Genomic DNA, 18,901 nt, shown 5'->3' on the forward strand with positions numbered 1-18,901 from the left:
TTTTTTTATGCTAGAAATCCACCGTGGCACGGTGAAAATTCCCGTCACACGGTGAAACTTCCCGCTGCACGACATTTTATTTTTTTTGCTGGAATTCCACCGTGCCACGGTGGAAACTGCCGTGACACGGTGAACATTCCCGTGGCGCGGGGAATGCTGACGTGTCGTGGCATTTATTTTATTGCCAAGCCACGGGGTACTTTGCCGTCTGGCGTTGGGGTCTGCCGTGGCGCGGTGGGTGCTAAACTAGCGCAATGTATTATTTTCTTGGTTTTGCTGTCTTGTGTGTAGTACTGATCGACGGAGGAAGGATTTTTTTTTTTTTTAAAGTGGTCGGGACCCCATGAGGGGTTGCCTACGTATCCTTAAAAAGGAATCAGGCCAAAAGCAGCTCTATCGGGTCATGGACCCATGCAACTAGGCATAAATTTCTTGCGTTGATTCAAGTTGGTTAAATTGTGGAAACCGTTACCGTCCATGTCTACCAATTGTGCCGCTCCATCAAACATAGTGGATTTAACAATGTACGGACCTGACCAGTTTGGTCTAAATTTTTCTCTTTGATCCAACACATTTTTGCGAAGTGCCTTAAGCACCAAGTCACCTTCCTTGATGTTCCTAGTCTTGACTTTTTTATTGAAATGTCGCGCCATACGCTGCTGGTAAATTTGGACATGATGCAAAGCTGCCTAGCGTTTTTCGTCAAGTAAGACTAGTTCATCATATTTTGCTCTAATCCAGTCGACTTCATCTAGTTGGCTTTCCAACGCAATTCGGAGAGAAGGCATTTCGAGCTCTATCGGTTGTACAACTTCAACTCCATTGACCAAAGAGAAAGGGGTAGCCCCCGTTGATGTACGAACAGAGGTTTTGCTGTTAGCTTAGCATATGAGGCAGCTTTGACCCATTTGGTGAAGTAGTCGATCGCTACAAGGATGAACTCATGTCCCCCTTGTCCCGGTGGCATTATCATTCCAATGATGTCGATACCCCAAGTAGAGAAAGGCCATGGAGAAGTATATGTGTAGAGAAACAAAGGTGGAACGTGCTGTAAATTTGCGTAGACTTGACACTTCATACATTTCTTGACGTATTCGTGACAATCTCTCTCCATAGTATTCCAATAATAACCTTGTCGTTGAATATTTTGGACTAACATCTTAACATTCATATGCGTTCCACATATACCAACATGAAGCTTTTCCATGGTTTTGTGTGCTTCATACTTAGCTATGCATAAGAGATTTCTCCCTAGTGTAGTCCTTTTCTGGAGCTCTCCTTGATAAGCACATATTGTGAGGCCAAGAGCCTCAAAACACGGCGTACCCTTTTATCAGTATTAGGAGGGTATTCTCCCTTTGTCACGTAATTAAGGATATATGTATACCATAGTTATTCATCTTCTTATTGTGCTTCTTGTTCATCATAAAGTGTGTGAACATAAGCCGGCTCATATCTTCTTTCTATGGTCAACGTCATTCTGATTCTGTCCGTTGGAATTTCCACCATTGATGCTAATTTAGCCAGTGCATCGGCAAACTGGTTTTCTTCTCTAGGCAAATTCTTATATTCCACTTCATCTAGTTGCTCCGTGAGAGTTCCCAAATGAGCTTGATACGTAGCGAGACTTTCACTTTTCACCTTCCATCTCTTGGAGATCTGGTTAAAGGTTAGTGAGGAATCACCGTAGATTCTGAGCTTCTTAATTCCCAAGGCCACACCTGTTTTTAATCCCAAGATGCATGCCTCGTACTCTGTGGCATTGTTGGTGACATCAAAGTCGAGCTTCATGGAAATTGGGATATGCTCTTCATTGGGTGATACGAGCAAGACTCCTTCACAACAACCCTTTTGGTTCGAAGCTCCGTCAAAATAGAGTGTCCAGCTATCATCTTCGGTCATGAGTAGATCTTTTTCAGGGAAATCATACTCATCTTCTTCTTTCTCAACTTCTTCTAGTGGAAAATCTGCTAAGAAGTTAGAAACCGCAGAACCTTTGATGGATTTTTGTTGTATAAACTTTAGGTCAAACTGAGCAAGGTTTACTATCCACCTTGATAATCTGCCATTGAGTGTTGCTTTTTTGAATAAGTACTTAAGAGGATCCATCTTGGACACGACATGCACTATATGAGTGAGCATGTAATGTCTTAATTTTTGCGCGACCCACACAAGCGCAAGACACAACTTTTCAAGTGGTGTGTATCGCGTCTCATATCCTTGAAGCTTCTTGCTTAAATAGTAAATCACATTGTCCTTGCTTTTAATCTCTTGTGCTAGCATTGCCCCCCATCGTTTCTCTTGTGACCATAAGGTAGAGTCAAAGTGGAAAGTCAGGCATTGCTGGCGCTAGCACGGGTGGGTTTTCCAGGTACTCTTTGATTTCGTCGAAATCTTTTTGGCAATCATCATCCCATGTGAATGAAACATTTTTCTTAAGCCTCTTGAATATAGGTTCACATATCGCTGTGAGTTTTGATATGAACCTACTTATATATTGCAGCCTTCCAATGAAGCCTCAAATTTCTTTCTCAGTCTTGGGTGGTGGCATGGCCATGATTGCTTTGACTTTTGTGGGATCTATTTCAATCCCTCGAGAACTAATCACATACCCAAGTAGTTTGCCTGACGTAACTCCGAATGCACATTTTGCTGGATTTAATCTCATGTTGTACTTGAGAAGTCTTTCAAAGAACTTACGAAGTGCAATGATGTGGCCTGGGCGATCCTTTGACTTGACGATCATATCATCAACGTAGACCTCCACCTCTTTGTGCATCATATCATGTACCAATGTTGTGATTGCTCTTTGGTAGGTGGCACCCGCGTTTTTTCAACCCAAATGGCATTACCGTGTAGCAATATGTACCCCATTGCGTGATGAATGTGGTTTTCTCCATATCTTCCTCGGCCATTACTACTTGATTATATTCGGCGTAGCTGTCCATGAATGATAGGAGGGTATGGTTTGCAATGTTATCGACTAGAATGTCAATGTGAGGTAGAGGGAACCCATTTTTCGGGCTTACCTTATTGAGGTCCCTATAATCAACACACATTCTGACCCTTCCATCCTTCTTCGGAATTGGAACCATATTTGCTATCCATTCTGGATACTTGGATACTTTGATGAAACCTGTAGCCAATTGCTTTCTGATTTCTTCCTTGATTTTGAGAGCCACATCTTGTTTTATACGGCACAACTTTTGTTTGACAGGCTTTATACCTTAAATGAGTGGTATTATATGTTGAGCTATATCCCTGTCAGTTTCCTAGCATATCTTGGTATGACCAAGCAAATGCATCAATAAATTCACTAAGCAAGTTAATTAGCTCTTTGCGTTCATCTTGACTTAGTGCTAATACAATTTTTACTTCTTCCGTAGTCGTATCATTGGAAATATTAACTATTTCTGTATCTTCAATGAATTCTGTTTTATTTTCGTGTTCTTCCATTTCTTTTATTATTTCTTTGCCATTTTTATCATTAGCAAAGCAATATTGATCAGGGTTAGGGGAATGACATGCATCGTAAGCAAAGTTACTGATTTCATTGAATTCATTAGTCATTACATCTAGGAGGGCAAGGTTAGCTGCGACCTCACCGGAATTATTAGGGATAGAAAGAGGAGACTCAACAAGAGACTTCGCATTAAGGGGAACTACATTAGACTCTATAGCAGAAAGGGGGTCGGCCTCAGATCCTAAAGACTCATCTACAAACTTAGACTCAGACTCAGACTCGGACTCGGACCCAGACGACTCAGATTCATCAAACATAGGACCTTCGCCAGCGGTCACTTCCAACTTCTCTCCACTTGGCGTAGTGATCTTCACCGTCTTGCGCCATCCTTTTGACACATTATCAGTCGGGATGATTAATTCAGAGTGGTCAAAATCCTTGCTTGATATGACAGCTTGAATGAGCTCGGAATCATCATTGCAAACAGGCTTGGGTACATTCTTTTCTAGTCCAAAAAGAAGATTAATGTTCATATCATCAGAGCTTGGACTAGCTGGTTTTCTCAGTTGTGAAGAGCTCAACGCCTTCATCAACAAAGTCACAATCAAGGAACATCTCGAACACTGGCTCACGCTTCCCATCGTGGAAAAAAAGGATCAGGGAATTCATAGCATGGGAAGTTTTCCCCTTCTTTGATATACTGGCCATTAAGAGTGAATGGATATGGGTCCATGAAATTTCCGTCTTCATGATTCGATCATTATTGCGAGCCTTCATTTTCATGAGAGCTTGTTTCACATCTTCTTTTGTTGGATTGAATCCAAGCAAAATGTATCCTTCTTGAGTTCACCAGGATGGCCCCAAAGTTCAGTCGTTTTCTTTTTTAGTTAGAGGGTCATTCTAGGGAAATTCCCTTGCTTCTTCATAATGGCATTAACATTGGTATTTGAATAAGGATCAAGTCAAGGTGACACTACTCCTCTTCTTCGATCATGAGAACATCATCCAACGAAAACCCCCAGAGATCTTCATCTTCCTCGTCATGTTTGACATGGACGATGGGAGTATCGATAACTTGAATGCGCATGGGGGAGGCATCAATGGTAATTAGAACCCCTCCAACTATATCTTTCACCTATTGGTGCAACAACGATAGGATTGCCTTTAGCTCATGAAGCCAAGGACGACCTAACATCAAATTGAAAGAAGCCTTAATGTCCACCAACTGAAACTTGGTGCGACGTTCGATGGCTCCAGTAGTTATGTTTAGCATGATAATACCCACGGCTTGACGGCGAGTTTAGGTGTAACCACCGTGAAGGAATTACCTCCCGCTCGGCAAGGTGTTCTAGCCGTTCTTTTTGCTCCTGGTTAGCAATTCGGATTTGGCCAATAAGGAAGCTGCAAATCCGGATCGTACTCCTCCCAAAAATCGATCGGGACCTCTTTGAAGCCATAATAGAGAAATGGGTATGAAATTATTTGATTGAAATTTAAAAATTTTTATGTAGGATTGTAGAGGATGAAGAGAGGAGAAGGAATGTGTAAAAATATTTGAATTTGGGTGAGAAATGAAGAGAAGATCTTAGAGAGAAGGTAGAGGTTTTAAGGTTTTAGAGAGAGAAAGTTATGGAGGAAGGGGAAATAAATGAGAAAAGAAGAGAGGAAGAAGAAGAAAAAGGGGGCGGGGCTGGTGTCGCGCCCGGTCGGGCGAGCTATTGCCCGATCAGGCGATCTGCTTCTTCATTTTTTTCTTGCTCTCGCGCCCGGTCGGGCGTTCTGTTGCCTAGAAATTCCTCTTCTCTCGCGCCCAGTCGGGCGCCCTTAGCTCGGTCGGGCGCCATTCGCTTGACCGGGCAAAAATTGCCGATTTTATAGCTTTACTCTCGCGCTCGATCGGGTGTGCTTCTCCCGGTCGGGCTCGAGGAAACTCTTTCCAAAACTGTACAACTCAATAAACTCGTTAACTTCCCTCCTCTCTCCTCTCATAAGAAAAAGAAAGAAAAATTAGTCTAAAAAGCAAGAAAATACGGGTTGCCTCCCGCAAAGCGCTGGTTTATCTAGGTCACGCACGACCTTCTTACCAAGTATAAGAACTAGGACCCTTGCCCTAACGCTTGGTCGGGTGGTTTTTCACCCGGCTCAGCGGTGTTTAGGCAACGACGCGACATCCTGACATACCTTGTGGGACGCTAGTTCACCTTATCTGGTGGATCCTCCTTGACTTGGACTGGGGGTTCTTCAATACTACACACTAGAGATCCCTTTTCGATCGATGGTTGCTTTCAAATTGTCACTAGATTTAGCAATTACAACTCGATCTGGCGGAACACTTACTGTAGGCTCAATTTCCATAGCTTGCTTGTTTAATTCCACCTTCTCATCTTCAAAGCCAAGACCGACAGTGTGGAAGGCTCTTTCTATTGCATCAACTTCCTTTTGCCATTTGTCTGTTTCATCTGTAAAGGATGCAACACAAGATACCGCCTCCAAGGGATCTTTTACAAGAGCTTGGGGCTTGTTAGAATAATTTTGAACCACATCAACACTAAAACATTTCTCCTCTGTCATGGAACTTTTTAGGGGTATTATTCAGATTAAAAATAATTTTATCGTCCCCTACTGATAATGTCAATTTGCCACATCTCACATCTATAATTGCCCTTGCCGTGTTAAGGAATGGTCTACCCAAAATAATTGGGGTTTGCATATCCTCAGCCATATCAAGAACAACAAAATCAACAGGTATATAAAATTTACCTACTCTAACAGGAACGTTCTCTAAAACACCTCAGGAGTATTTAAAAGAACGGTCGACCATTTGTAGAGTAATATTAGTAGCTTTTAATTTACCCATATTTAGCTTGGAACATACAAACAATGGCATAACACTAACGCTAGCACCCAAATCACATAATGCATTATCAATCATTAGATTGCCAATATGACAAAGATAGAAAAACTACCCGGATCTTTCAGTTTAGGTGGAGATTTATTTTTAAAATAGGGCACTACATTCTACAGTAAAAGCTACTGTCTCTACCTCATTAATAGACCTTTTTCTTGTCAATATTTCCTTCATGAATTTTGCATATGCAGGAATTTGTGTAATTAATTTAGTGAAGGGAATTGTTACCTGCAAATCTTTAACCATCTCCAGAAACTTACCAAACTGCTTATCCAAATTTGTTTTCAAGTGACGATTTGGGAATGGAAGTTTGATAACTGGCTTTGGAGCATTACTGCTCTTATCTGGAGCTACTACCTTCCCTGGATTCGTACCCTGCAATGTATAATCAGATATATTAGTACTACTTTTTAGCCCTGCAGGGCTATTAGCTACATTGTCAGGTTTAATGGAATCAAGATTAACATTATTTATTAAAACAGGTTCATCATCTCTGGGCATAGGGGGCCCTTCAGAGTGTGAACCACTCCTTAGAGTAATTGCATAGGCTTGATCCGTAGGCCTGGTTGGGTGTGCTGGCAGGGCTCCCTGTTGACGGGCTTGCAGAGTAGCATAAATTTGCGCAATTTGATTATCTACAATTTTATTTTATTCTATAATCGAATCAGTTTGGGTATCTCTACTCTCCATGTGCTTCTGCATACTAGCCAGCAGCGATCTAATTTATACCAAAGCAGGGTCGGAAGATGAGGAGGGTTGTTGTGGTTGGTTCTTCTAGCTTGCATTGGGGTGGTAATATTTCAGTTGAGTTTGTTGTGGCGCCTATGATTCTTGTGGAGGTGGTGGATTTTTAACATTGGTGCTCTAGTAGGAAAGATACGGATGAATCCAGTACCCAGGATTGTAGGTGTTGGAGTATGGGTTATTCTGCCTATAAGCTTGAAAGCCATTGACTTGATCCACGGAACCCCTGCAATCTTGCTCCCAATGACCAACAATTCCCCAATTTTCACAAAAAGCCTCACTAGCATTATTATTAATTGCAGAAACATTAGCTACATTTGCAGCTGACAGGCGGTATTTTAGGTCGTCACTAAGACACCTCTATCAAATGATATTTGTAGTCCTAAACATGCAACTAAAAGAGTATAGAGGCAAGTTAAGGGTCGAACACAGGGAAACGATTAAGCACCGCTATTTATCTCATAATGTTAATCTAATTCGATCAAGAAGTGTGGTGGGTAAAGTAATGACTAAAGGGGATAGAACAACAATTAAAATAGGTACTAGGGGGAAGGATCAAACATGCTTTGATTTCAACGAAGTTAGGCATCGGAAAATAGGTTTACATGTAACCCAAGCGACTCATACAAGGCAATATCAAGAATACTCTCCAATCACCTATCGGGATTAAGAGCCTTCCTAGCTAACATACGCTCACACTATCGTCGTAAGGCATACAAGCTAAGGTCATGCAATAATCAATCACCTAATGACTATTCCTAAATCGCACTATCGTCACGATTTAGTTCACGTCATTCAACCACAACATGCATATGGCCATAAACATGGAGTGACTAATAAGTATAAGCACAAGGAAGATTTAATCACAAATATTCCAAATTAACCTAGCCTAACATACATCAAACTCAAAGTATATCTTCACCAAACCCCTAGCAACAAGAAACTACTCACTAGTCATAACTACAACTACAATCATGCTAAACAACATTATAACCAATGAAATGGTAAGAAAGACAAAGTTTTTATCAACTAAATTAACAAGAGTAGAAGCTTTAATCATAAAAGCAAGAGACAATAGAGAAATATACCAAAACCTTCATTGAAATCCAAATAAAGAGCCACACATCATTCAATCTTCAATCTCCAAGCTTGACCATACATCAATGTTGCAAAATTACTTCTTCAAAAACTAAAAGTAAAACTAATGTTGATAGACAATGAGAATTACACTAAAAGCTATATGATTGTTCAATACAAAATTTCTCTATCAAAGACCTAGGAAATTGATATTTTTGAGCTCTCCCCTTGGGTTTCTATGCTCTCTTTTTTATCTTTTTTTCCCTCGTTTTAACTTGGGCTGAAATCGGGATTTGAATCAGCAGCAGAGAGGCGCGCCCGCGCCCAACAGTGGCGCGCCCGCGCGTTAAATGATGGCGCGGCCGCTCCTAGAAATGCGCGCCCGCTCCAAAGAGGGTATTTAATGGTTGATCCCGCTCATCAGCGCGCCCGCGCTCTATAGATGCGCGCCCGCTCCTTTGGTTGCGCGCCCGCGCCATTCGTCTGGTTTGGACTTCTTCCTGTTTTGCCCTTATCCCTTCCATCTCTGAATCAACAGCATACGCCTGCAATCATGGAACAGGAAGGCAAGGCGTGATACAACGAAAGGGGAGGGGAGTATAGACTACCTAAACCACATGAATACACATTACGCGCCACAAAGGTAGAATACTCGAAATAGGAGGATCATAGCAAAAACATACTAAAATGAACTGAATTATTACTAAAACTACTAGAAAAGACTATCCTAAGAGCGACATAAATGTCACTCATCAAATTCCCCCAAGCTAGACCTTTGCTCGTCCTCGAGCAAAGCTAAAGGCAAAGAAGATTGAGAAACGATTATCCAAACACAAGCAATATAAATAAAAATAAAATAAAATAAAATAAAATAAAATAAAATAAAAAGAGGGGTGGAAGGAATTTACACTAACTCACTTTCGTAGGAATCACGGTTGTTTTTAACATAAACAACAAGCCATTTAAACCTCAAAGTCGCCAATGAGGACGAGTATGCTCTCGTGGGGGTTTCCAAAGAGTTTAACCCACAACTCTTGGCGACATGCTCAAGACAAACCAAAACAAAGGAGCAAATAAAGAAGAAAATCAACTACAAACAAGCATAGATGGATGACAATCTTTCTAGGTACTAAGAGTAAACACATTTTTGGATGCCAATGGTTGATTGAAAGATAAGTTATTCTAAGCATAGAGAACTCTAATATGCTCCACTCCACCCGCATTCCATACATTCTTACCGCGTTCCCTCATCTGGATTCAAATCCACCCTTCAAGGTAGTATCTCATGACTCCACGAAGGAGCCGGAACAAATGAAACAAGGGTGACCCGACATCTTACCAAGTCATGCTCTCTCCATATGCTTGAAATCTAGCTCCCTCCACCGACTAGTGACTCAACCAATCCAAGTTAAAAGGACTTAGGGTTGTAATGCAGGCTAGGAGGTAAGGGTGAGGAAAGAAATAAATAAATAAATAAATAAAATAAAATAAGTAAATATGAAAATTTGGTGGTAAATCCTAATTGTGAAGCAGAAGATGTCGCCAATTCTCATAACAAAGTAGAATATCACCAATTTCCAAACAAAATACATCTTCCCCAAGCTTATTCAGCACAAACTCACAAAAGTATATACAAAATGCGTAGAACCTCTCCCCCAAGCTTGAAATGAGCAGTGCCCTCAATGCTCAAACTATATACAATTTTTTTTTTTTTTTTTTTTTTTTTTTTTTTTTTTTTTGTGGGGAACTTCCATTGTCCTTGCTTGTTATTTCAAATTCCAAACCATCACCTTGCAACTTTCCGATTTTTAAATCATTACAAACTATCATGTCTCAAACTTCACAAGTCATTGGGCGAAAAGTGAAACAAAAGGTCATGGGGTTTGAATGTGTTTATGAACAAAGAGGTGCAGGCTCAATCATGGCTAGCAAGGGGCAAACGCAAAAAGAAAAAAAAGAAAAAAAAAATATATAATTTATCAAGAAGCAACAAAAGGAAAGATAAACCTAGAAAAGCAAAATAGTCACCGAAGAAAATGCTTTTATCGTCCTTAGATATAGTTCGGTCGCGATCTCGGGTAGCTAGACAACAAGTTCTCGATCGAAGCATGCCTTGGTAAGGATCCTATGCCGCTCATACAATAAGTGGTGGAGGCTTGAACAATAAATCTGACATGGGTTACAAAAACTACCTTTAGGGCTTTAAATCCCCCAAAGAGGGCAACGCCATCTTACCACAAACAAGTGAATTTGGGTTCGGTGGGCCTTACGAGTTCTAGCAACTACCTTAGCAAAGACATATCTTAGAGTCAACCAATGGCAATCCAAGAACGCGGAAACTCTTAATCCTTAGGAATAAAGACATTCAAGAACGCAAGTCAAATTAATTTTTTTTTTTTTTTTTTTTTTTTTTTTTTTTTTTTTTTTTCGCTATAAAACTAATCTACCCTTGACAAAATTTCTAGATCTTCACCAAAATCAACATTACCTCAAAAATCATCAAGCCGTAAATACATACCTGCACTGGTGAATCGCCATGTTGGCGAATACCAGTAATCATCATTATCGACAGGGAAAACGGGGGGCGGACTCAGCGGTATCCATCAAACCGAGAGAAGCGTCCCCAAAGCAGCATCATCATCAAAATCATATCAAAAACTCATCAACAGGATTAGTGAACAGGGGCAAAGTCAACCAAAGAAAACAGTCATGTAACTCAGTAGAATCAGCAGCATGAAGGTACAGGGAAAACAATGAAAGACCGGCAGGCGAGCAAGTAAGAATCCCAACCAAGTCACTCCCTACCAAGAGTATATCTCCAACTCATCAAAATAAGCGTACAAAAACAAGGGAGAGAGATATACTCAAGGACGCAGCCTACTGGCCACTAGAGCCGGGCTCACTAGGTGAGCCAGACCGACGTGGCGGCTCGTCATAAGTGAAGCCACTAGGGGGGCCGAAAAGGCCCCAACCACCGTCAAAGCCCGGCGGCCAACCGTAGTGACCTCTGTAAAGTTCCTCTTGCCAACTAGGCAAAGGATCAGAGGGAGTGTCCTCGGATTGAGAGTACAGAGGGGCGGGGTGATCAGGATGTGCATAGGGGTACGCAGGGTCCCCTCTAAAGTCACACCCGCCGGGCACACGATAATCGTACTGCCCGTCCTCTGGGAACCTGCGGAGCTCCCTACTAGGCTCGGAAGGACCTTGCCAGTAGGGGTAAGTGGGGAGATTGTCCCCCCCCCCAAGAAGGAACAGGGCCGTGCTGAGGCGGCCAATTGGGGTAGTTCACGGGGGGGGCAATCTCTCCTCTATCCACAGCGGAGTCATAGAGGGCCTGCTGCTGCAGATGGTGGCCTTGCTGTGACTCATAAATTGCCTGCAACTGCCTAGCTATATCAGATAGCTGAAATGTACCTGTACCTGCGGGTTGCTGGGTAAACGGCTGCTGCTGCTGCTCCTCCTGAACCTCCTCCTCATTACCCATTTCAACCTCATCGTCCCCATCGACATCGGGCACTCGCCCGCTATCTCTCAAAACTCTCCACACATTAGGGGACTGACGCGTGAGAGAAGTGAAGTGAGGCTTGGGGAGGAAACAATGGTGGGCTCCTCTAACTAGCCACCTAAAAGCATTGGGGTTCGCCGTGGGGGTAATAAAATCAGAACGGCGAAGCTGGTCCAAATCAAGGTAAATATCCCCACTACTACCTACGGCCGTGCATAGAGGTAGAAGGTCAGTGTAACCTAATTTGGTGGCCAGTCTAGTGACCATCGCCCCGCAGTGTATGTCCCCTGGCTTTTTCCCCTTTGCTATGGCTTGGGAGGTTTGCATGAAGAGGAAACCCAAATTCAACCTCCGAGCATGCTCTGGCTTTGTGGCTATCCATAGGCAAAGGACCTCTTCCTTAGTCAGCTTCCCTAGGTCCTGCTTAGGAATGATAGAATACCCTAATAAACGGTGTAGGATCCTAAGGGCAGGGTGCCAAATCTCACTGGCTAAGGAAGTCCGGGTGTAAAACTCATTTTTGCCTGAAATGGAACGCCACCAAGCGTACTCACTATACTCCCCAAAGCTCTCATATAGAGGGTAGTGAATGTCGGCATCGGGGTGAAGGTCGAGGGCTCGGTTGAACTCTGCCAATGACATGGTGTGGGGGTTGTTGAAGAGTTGGAAAGAAATTCGAAAGTCGTTATTTTCTAGACTATCCACTTGAAAAGACGAGAAAAACTCTAATGTGGGTTCTTTGTAGGTCATGAATGAGGAGTTTATGAATGACCCTAATCGAAGGTTGTCAAAAAGAATCCACAAATCATCATTAATACCGAGTTTTATCATGTCTCCACGATGGTAGTGTCTAGAAGGTCGCAACTTACGTTTTTGCATTTCCGAGTGTATGGAGGAGTGGCTTTTGTGTAAAAATTTTAGGGTGGGTAAGGCATTGGGTTGGTCTGACTCTTGGTTTTGGGACGATTGTCCCGACTTTGCAGTTTTTCTCTTCTTCCCAATTCTTAGACTCATGACTGCCCACCTCTTTTTTTTTTTTTTTTTTTTTTTTTCACTCCTTTTCAAAGCCAACTCCGGCTATTTCCACCCTTAACCTCCACAAAACTACAATGTACCTGTTCACAAGCAATAATAATCCAACCACGCAACGAATATAGCCTAAGATACTAATCAACAACAACAAGTTCAACAGAATCCAGCAATAATTTCAACAATAATCAACCAAATTTCGCTAATAACCTAAGATAATCAAAATCCTTACTTAAAATTAATCCAAGAGAATAATTAACTAAGGAGATCGAATACCTTTACCTTTATGCGGAAGATTGCTGTTTTGGTGTCGATTTGGTGAAGGATTTGAGTAGGAAGGGGGGGGGGGGGGTTCGTTGCGGTTGTGCCCTTGATGCCCAATTGCTACCTTTGAAGATGAACAAACGGAGAGGATGATTGATTGAAGCTTGAGGATGATTGATTGAAGCTTGAGGATGATTGATGTGGTTTATATTTTGAGAATGATTGATTTATGAAGGTGGAAGAAGATGATCTTGGCTATGGTGGTGAGGAGCGGCCGCGAAGAGAGAGAAAGGCAAAGAGGGTTTGGTTTATGTTTGTGAGGATTTGGAAATTGCGGAAATATAAGAAGCCACCATATTTTTTTTCTGATAACCAGAAAGGCGCGCCCGCTCCCGATTAAGGCGCGCCCGCTCCTTAAAGAAAACGCGAGCCGCTCCTATATCGCGCCTAAATCGCTCCAACTTCCTGGAAATCAGTAAAACTACAACGCGCCCGCGCTAATAATAGACGCGCCCGCGCCTTCTTTAAAACGCGAGCCGCTCTGCAATCGCGGCCAAATCGCTCCTGCCTCCTGGAATGGAAGTAATTTTCAAGCGTATACCAGGCGCGCCCGCGAAGAAACCAGGCGCGCCCGCGCCTTACTGCTCATGCGGGCCGCGCTTCAGCCGCGATAAAATCGCTCCAACTCCCTGGAATTGGAGAATTTACATTCACAAAAACGGCGCGCCCGCGATGAAACCAGGCGCGCCCGCGCCTTACTGCTGTTGCGGATCGCGCTTCAGCCGCGATAAAATCGCTCCAACTCCCTGGAATTGGAGAAATTTTCATTCATAAAAATTGCGCGCCCGCGACGAAACCAGGCGCGCCCGCGCTTTAATGCTGCTGCGGATCGCGCTACAGCCGCGTTCAAATCGCGCTGAGGTTCTGTTTCTTTAGAATTCATCCGAGCACAAATTTCAAAATTCCTCTGTTTTTTAATTTTTCTGCTTTGCTCTTGCCTTTCTTTCCTCGTGGACACACGCAATCACGCCTGCATCAGAATTGATTGGGAAGAGCGTTAGGTGGATTAGTTCAAGCGATTTGAAAGAAAATAAAATCAAAGAGGTTAGAAACCGGGTTGCCTCCCGTAAGCGCTTCTTTAACGTCACTAGCTTGACGTACTTCACACGGAATCATGGTGATTTGGAAACATCAATGAGAGATAAATTTTCTGGCTTCTCAATTAGCTGACCCTCATAGTATGGCTTGAGACGCTGCCCATTCACTTTGAATGGAGGGTACTTGTCATTGAAAATCTCAACCGAGCCATAAGGAAAGGTTTTGGACACTTGAAATGGACCGCTCCATCTAGATCTCAATTTCCCGGGGAAGAGCTTGAGTCTTGAATTGTAGAGCAGGACCTTTTGTCCTTCCACAAATTCCTTCTTGGAAATTCGAGCATCGTGCCATGCCTTGGTTCTTGCTTTGTAGAGGCTTGCACTGTCATATGCATTCATTCTCAGCTCTTCCAACTCATGAAGCTCTAGAAGCCTTTGCTCACCCGCACTGTGGAGATCAAAGTTGATTTGCTTGATTGCCCAATGCGTTCGGTGCTCCATCTCTACGGGTAAATGGCAATTCTTCCATAAACAAGCTTATAGGGGGTAGTCCCTATAGGAGTCTTGAAGGCGGTCCTATATGCCCACAATGAATCAATGAGCTTACTGGACCAATCCTTCCTTGTTCTAGCAACAGTCTTCTCTAAGATGACTTTTAACTCCCTATTTGTGACCTCCGCTTGACCACTTGTTTGGGGGTGGTAAGCAAGGCCTCGCTTGTGAGATACACCGTACTTTGAAAGAAGCTTGTTGAATGCATGGTGCTTGAAGTGTGAGCCTCCATCACTTATGATTGCCTTAGGAACACCGAATCTTGGGAAGATGGACTTTCTTGAACAAATTAATGACCACCCTTGAGTCGTTGGTGGGAGATGCCACGGCTTCCGCCCATTTGGAGACATAATCAACGGAAACTAGAATGTGCCGGTTTCCTTGGGATGAGATGAAAGGGCCCATGAAGTCAATTGCCCAAACATCAAAGATTTCAAGTTCAAGAATAGGATTTTGGGGCATCTCATCGCGCCGTGATATGTTCCCTGTCCTTTGGCACCTATCACAAGTCTTAACAAATTGCCAAGCATTCTTTGAATAGAGACGGCCAAAAGAGCATACATTGCAAAACCTTGGAAGCGGTCTTTTGAGCACTCATATGACCACCACAAGGGGATGAGTGGCACATTGAGAGCACATCTTGGAATTCTTCATTAGGAACACATCTTCTCAAGAGTCCATCCACCCCTCTCTTCAACAACATGGGGTCATCCCATATATACTTCTTTGCTTCATGCTTGAGCTTTCTATGTTGTTGAGGAGTGAAATCCGGAGGTATGGCACTACAAGCCAAGTAGTTCACAATATCCGCATACCAAGGCTCCGATTTTGCCTCAAGAGCATATAAGACATCATCCATTAGGGCATCTTCAATTGGCAAATCGTCTTCATGTATTCTTGCAGCTCCTAACCTAGAGAGGTGGTCCGCCACCACGTTCTCGGCTCCCTTCTTATCTCTCATTTCGTAATCAAAATCTTGAAGGACCAACACCCATCTCAACAACCTCGGTTTGGCCTCCTTCTTACTTATCAAATATTTGAGAGCCGAGTGATCGGTATACACTATTGTCCTAGAACCAATGAGGTAGGTTCTAAACTTCTCAAATGAGTGGATAACCGCCAAAAACTCTTTTTCGGTAGTTGTATAATTTCGTTGGGCATCATTGAGAGTCTTGGACAAATAGTATATAACGTGAAGTTTCCCATCCTTTCTTTGTCCCAGAACCGATCCAATGGCCCCGTCGCTTGCATCGCACATTAGCTCGAATGATAGAGACCAATCCGGTCCTCGGACTACGGGGGCGGTGCAAAGGGCCTTTTTCAACCTGCAAAATGACTCATGACAAGCTTCATCAAATACAAATTCTTTATCCTGTTGCAAGAGAGATGTGAGAGGCTTAGCAATCAAAGAGAAATCTTTGATGAAGCGGCGGGTAAAAGCCGGCATGACCAAGGAAGGACCTCACTTCTCTCACATTTGTGGGAGGAGGAAGCTTCTCGATCACATCAACCTTCGCACCATCGACTTCGATGCCCGCTTGGGAGATTTTATGGCCAAAGAACAATGCCGTTTTCCACCATGAAGTGGCATTTCTCCCAATTGAGCACCAAGTTGGCACTCTCACATCTTTTCTAAACAACGAGATAAATTCATTAGGCACTGCTCATACGTGCCTCCACCAACGGAAAAATCATCCATAAAAACTTCCATTTCTTCCTCGATCATTTCACTAAAAATTGACATCATGCATCTTTGGAAGGTGGCCGGGGCATTACAAAGACCAAAAGGCATCCTACGGTAAGCAAAAGTTCCGTAGGGACAAGTGAAAGTGGTCTTTTCTTGATCTTTTGGGTCAATTGGGATTTGGAAGAATCCCGAATAACCATCAAGAAAGCAATAAAAAGCATGCTTTGTAAGCCTCTCAAGCATTTGATCGATGAACGGTAATGGAAATGGTCTTTGAAGTGTTGGCATTTAATTGGCAGGTAATCAATACACATGCGCCAACCCGTAACAAGCCGAAGTTGGGACCAATTGTTGCTTATCATTGATCATTACCGTCATACCTCCCTTTTTCGGCACTACTTGAACCGGGGGATACCCAATCACTATGAGCGATTGGATAGATGATCCCTGCTTCAAGTAGCTTGGAAACTTCCTTTCTCACACCTCTTGCATGGAAGGATTAAGTTTCCTTTGCCGTTGCCTACACGGCTTAGCACCCTCCTCTAAATCGATCTTATGCTGCATAGGGAGGGGCTATATACCTTTTGAGATCATCAAGAGTATAACCCAAAGCCTTCCTATGCATTTTCAAAACATTAAGCAATGAGGAGTTTGCTCTTCCGTGAGGTTAGCATTGATAATGACCGGAAAAAGTATCATTAACATCCAAAAAGACATACCTCAAGCCGAAGGTAGAGGTTTCAATTCTACTTTCGGAGCTACCTTACCATTGGAGATTTCCTCCTCTTCTACTTGGAAGACTTCATACGGTTGGGGCATCTCTTGGTCGGGGTTGTCTCTTCTTTCTCATCAAGCATTTCCTCATATAATTGCATCTCCTTTTGATCACCTACCTCATTCTCATTCAACAAGACATTCTCAAGTAGATCATTAGAAGCATGCATATAAGGGTATCTAAACTCATTCATCAAGTTTTCAATTGTATCTATTCTAAAACATTCATTGTCAGAGGAAGGTTGTCTCATCACCTTATTCAAATCAAATTCGATAGAATCATTGTCAACCTTCAAGGTCATCTTGCCTTCTTTGACATCAATAATTGCTTTAGAGGTAGCTAGGAATGGCCTACCCAAGATTATAGGAATTCTTTCATCTTCATCCATTTCAAGAACATAAAAGTCCACCGGAAAAGTGAACTTACCGACTCTAAGGGGTATGTCCTCTACTTTCCCTATAGGCAATTTTGTGGACCTATCTGCTAATTGGAGGGTGATGTTTGTAGGTGAAAGGTTTCCCACATTAAGCTTTTGGTAGACCGAGAAAGGCATTAAACTCACACTAGCACCTAGGTCACACAAAGCCTTCCCCAAATGAACTTCATTGATAGAACAAGGGATGGAAAAACTACCGGGATCTTGCAATTTAGTTGGTAGCTTACTGGAGAGAATAGCACTACAATTTGCGGTTAAGCTAACGGTTTCAACTTCTCTCCTTCCATTCAGGAGGTCTTTTAGGAATTTAGAGTAGTGTGGCATCTCTTTCATAGCATCCACAAAGGGTATAGAAACATGCAAGCTCTTTACTACATCTAAAAATTTTCCAAATTGGACATCAAGCCTAGACCTAGCAAATCTTTGGGGAAAGGCAACCTCTCATTCCTAGGTTGGAGATTAAGGGGTAAAGATGTTTGATCTTTGGTGCTCTCCTTTTCGAGTTCCTTCTCTTTCTCTTTCTCACCCCTCTCATTCTTTCCGGCACTTCCCTCTAGAATCTCATTCTCTCTTGATGATTCATCCTCAACCTCAAGTCCTATCCTCACATCGGGACTCTTCTCAACATTTAGTTCACTCTCAAGGATCTTCCCACTTCTAGTAGTAATGGCATACATAGACTTGGGGTTGACACCTTGACTAGGTAAAGAAGAAGACGAAGAAGGGGAGGATGAAGAACTTGGTTGGCAATTTGAGAGATTTGGGTCTCAAGTATTTTCATGTGTGCCTTGATTTGTTTCTTTTCTTCCTCTTGACTCTTATTATGGTTTCTTGATTTTTAATGAAATTTTGAAGCATAGCCATCATAGGATCAGGAGGGGCTTCTATTTGGAGGGGTTGAGTAGGGGGAATTTGAGAATGGGGCCTTACTTGGTCAAAACCGGGGGGTCTACTATTTTGTGAGAAAGTAGAAGCATTTTGAGGTCTATTACCCCCGGAACCCTGATTGGAATTAAAACGTTGTTGGTTGTTGGAATAGTGTTGTTGGTTTTGATTCCAATTGGTCTTTGGTTTGAGTAACTTCTTCCATTGTAATTGGAAGAGTTTCCCCTACCTTGGCCTTGGTTATCATAACCACCACCACTTTGATTCCATTGACTTTGATTCCAACCTTGGTTTTGATTCCAACTACGGTTTGGGTTTTGATTCCAATTTGGGTCGCATTCCATTATTTCCCTCACGGGGCACAAAATTCATGGCATTAACATCTTCAACATTATCATCATTTTCATGGGGAGGGGGACCTTCACTTATGGACATACATTGTTGAGAATTATGATCATAGCCTCCACATATATCACAAA

At 42.6% G+C, this 18,901-nt stretch overlaps 2 protein-coding genes across 2 annotated transcripts; both read right to left on the reverse strand.

The window, feature by feature from the left end:
* Positions 1 to 14,162: 14,162 nt before the first annotated feature.
* LOC110685860 lies at positions 14,163 to 14,588 on the reverse strand. The gene has a single exon (XM_021862402.1). It carries the CDS (start codon positions 14,586 to 14,588, stop codon positions 14,163 to 14,165), a length of 426 nt encoding a protein of 141 aa, XP_021718094.1.
* A 2,526-nt stretch (positions 14,589 to 17,114) lies between these two features.
* Positions 17,115 to 18,214, reverse strand: LOC110685868. Its single transcript, XM_021862413.1, has 2 exons — positions 18,064 to 18,214; positions 17,115 to 17,914 (listed from the first exon to the last, which is right to left on the reverse strand). The coding sequence occupies exons 1-2, from the start codon at positions 18,212 to 18,214 to the stop codon at positions 17,115 to 17,117; spliced, it is 951 nt and encodes a 316-aa protein (XP_021718105.1).
* Between the last annotated feature and the right edge of the window lie 687 nt (positions 18,215 to 18,901).

The sequence above is a fragment of the Chenopodium quinoa genome, unplaced genomic scaffold, assembly GCF_001683475.1.
Source record: "Chenopodium quinoa cultivar QQ74 unplaced genomic scaffold, ASM168347v1, whole genome shotgun sequence".
Lineage (NCBI taxonomy): Eukaryota > Viridiplantae > Streptophyta > Magnoliopsida > Caryophyllales > Amaranthaceae > Chenopodium > Chenopodium quinoa.

Bases quoted from the DNA above. Each gene is read 5' to 3' on its own strand.
- LOC110685868 (XM_021862413.1), bottom strand. From the start codon at position 18,214: ATGTATGCCATTACTACTAGAAGTGGGAAGATCCTTGAGAGTGAACTA. The intron at 17,915-18,063 runs GTGAGAAAGAGA...GAAAATTTTTAG, and splicing joins TGCCGGAAAGAATGAGAGGG to ATGTAGTAAAGAGCTTGCAT.
- LOC110685860 (XM_021862402.1), bottom strand. From the start codon at position 14,588: ATGGAGCACCGAACGCATTGGGCAATCAAGCAAATCAACTTTGATCTC.